Raw genomic sequence first — 2,222 nt, forward strand, 5'->3', positions numbered from 1 at the left:
ACAGTCACACCAACCCAGATTCAAAGATTGCAACTCATTGCAATGGTATGAAATAGCCTGCACTCAAATATCTAGTAGGTTAATGGAGGAAAAAAATCTCGAAAGATAAAAAAAGTTGATCAAACCAAATGAAAGTACCACACCTGTAGAGCTTTGTCAGATGTAGCCTTCACACATCCACAAAGATTCAAATATTTTAGGTTTCTACAGCAACTAGCTAGATGTGCAAGGGCAGAATCACTAAAAGCTGAGCACCCACTGATGTTGAGCTTTGTTAGACAGGGGCATCCATGGGCCAAATTATATAAAGAGCGATCGCTCAGTTTACGGCTTTTGCTAAGGTCTAAATCCTTCAAGTCATGGCAATAATTAGAAATTGTCTCAACAGCACCATCCTCGAGTTGAAGTCTGTAATTTTGTCGAAGAGATAAAACCTGCAGCTTCACAAACTTGGGGATGACTGATTGCACGAGATTGTTCATGTTATTTTTGCACCTGCAACAGTGAAATTGCAATTCCAGTTATCAAAAAGACTTATTTGACCAGCTATATAACTATTGTTCAATGAAAACACCTACAAATCTTCCACAAGAAAATTTATATTAACTGTAAACACAATATAAATTGTTGCCGGTGGTCACTTCATCTATAATTCAGCAGTATTACTCCCAAAAATCCATGACTTCACCTACCGATCAATAGGCAACACCTCTAACAGGGCCAGCATTTGGCAGGGAGTGAACACTGGGGACAAATAAAAAGAAGAAACAAGAAACAGATTAATCAGTACCATGATAGGGAGAAACTTGTAAGCCCCAGGCACAGGGCAATCCTCCAGCCTTTGCAAACAGACGAAGCCACAAACACGGTGCTATCATCGAGGAGCGAAAGAATTCTAAGCAGCAGCTCCGTAGGTAGGTCCTTCCAACCTGCAATAGCCACTGCTGACCTCTCCATCTTCCCCCCGTCACCTGAAACTATGAGGCTATTGAACCACACCTCTAAATCTACGGACGCGGGACTCCCACCAGACATATCAGCAGAACCTCTGCAAAGATTAGACAACACAAACAAAAAAATCAACCACAATTCTTCACAATCGTCTCTTCCTTCTCTTTCCAAGCTTGTCAAGAAAACAATGAGAATCACCAAAGAAACAGGATAACAGCTAAGCAATTTCACTAACCATCAATTGTAGCCCATAATTCTAACTTCTTTCTGAAAATAAGAACAAAAACATAAAAAATCAACGCTTGCTACTAAATAACGCCTTAAGAACGACATGATGATGATTCTGGGTGATTGCCCGAAAGTTGAAGACCCTAAATAAACAAAATTGGGAAAAGGGGGCGCGCGATGGTTCGATCACTGCCGCCAGTGATACTCGAGAAAAGACTAGAAAATAAAAGAAAACCTTCGTCACGCTCCTGTTTTTCCCCCCACAGTAGGAAATTTCCAACCAAAACTTGGTCGAAAGCCCAAAGACTGAACCATGGAGACGAGCAATACATACAGAATGACCACCGATCGCCATACGAACCAAAGAAACGCGGTCGCCTGATCGAAGACCGGGATCCGAGCTCCCGTTCCGGACGAAGAGAAGCCCCGCCACGGACGGACGGACGGACGAGGGGAAGAGGAAGCGATCACGAGGGAGAATGGAGGGATGGCTATGGATTGGCACAGTTCCCGAGGCAATCAGCACAAGGCGTCGAGTTTGTTACTTTGAACGGGAATACCGACAACGGAAACGCTAAAGCCACGCCGAACGACCTCACGCGCCACCTTACGCGACGACGTGGCGACGACTGAAGAAACAAGTGGAAACGCACGTGTCACATTTGGTCTTGCGCGTGCGTGGCACGCGTATTATGTGCGCGTTTGCAAGAGCACGCCTCGTTCACGATAACAGCGACGCGTATGGCTGTGAAACGGCGGGGGGTAACAATAAACCAAACTAAAACCTAATTTTGAAGTCCAATACTTCAATAAACTAAAACTAAACGTCATAAACAAAATTCAATTTATTTAATATCGTAAACTGACTCGTTTGATACTTTTCCACAATTTTTTTATACTCTCATATTTCACATTTTTTTGTCTCTCACAAATCACAAACCTAATAATATGGTGGGTCCACTTTGGTTTGTCTAATTGGAAACCATGTTTTTGTTTTTATGCGAACCGAAAAGACGACTTCTTGTACATCACAATCAAATAAT

At 42.8% G+C, this 2,222-nt stretch overlaps 1 protein-coding gene across 3 annotated transcripts in view; it reads right to left on the reverse strand.

Annotated features, from left to right (window-relative positions):
* The window catches only part of LOC135585507 (F-box protein SKP2A-like), a 3,660-nt gene extending 1,958 nt beyond the window's left edge, over positions 1-1,702 (reverse strand). Inside the window, exons 1-5 of one of the 3 annotated variants that reach the window (XM_065149649.1) lie at positions 1,541-1,689; positions 1,187-1,218; positions 791-1,048; positions 144-495; positions 1-57 (exon numbers count right to left, since the gene is read on the reverse strand). The exon at positions 1-57 is cut by the window's left edge and continues 85 nt beyond it. In XM_065149649.1, the coding sequence (XP_065005721.1) occupies positions 1-57; positions 144-495; positions 791-1,035 (654 nt within the window). In that variant the 5' untranslated portion in view covers positions 1,036-1,048; positions 1,187-1,218; positions 1,541-1,689. Of the gene's footprint in view, positions 58-143; positions 496-790; positions 1,049-1,186; positions 1,219-1,513 lie in introns of all 3 variants that reach the window. The other 2 variants (XM_065149647.1, XM_065149648.1) reach the window with 2 other exon arrangements.
* Between the last annotated feature and the right edge of the window lie 520 nt (positions 1,703-2,222).

Source organism: Musa acuminata, chromosome BXJ3-4 (assembly GCF_036884655.1).
Source record: "Musa acuminata AAA Group cultivar baxijiao chromosome BXJ3-4, Cavendish_Baxijiao_AAA, whole genome shotgun sequence".
In the NCBI taxonomy this organism is placed as follows: Eukaryota; Viridiplantae; Streptophyta; class Magnoliopsida; order Zingiberales; family Musaceae; genus Musa; species Musa acuminata.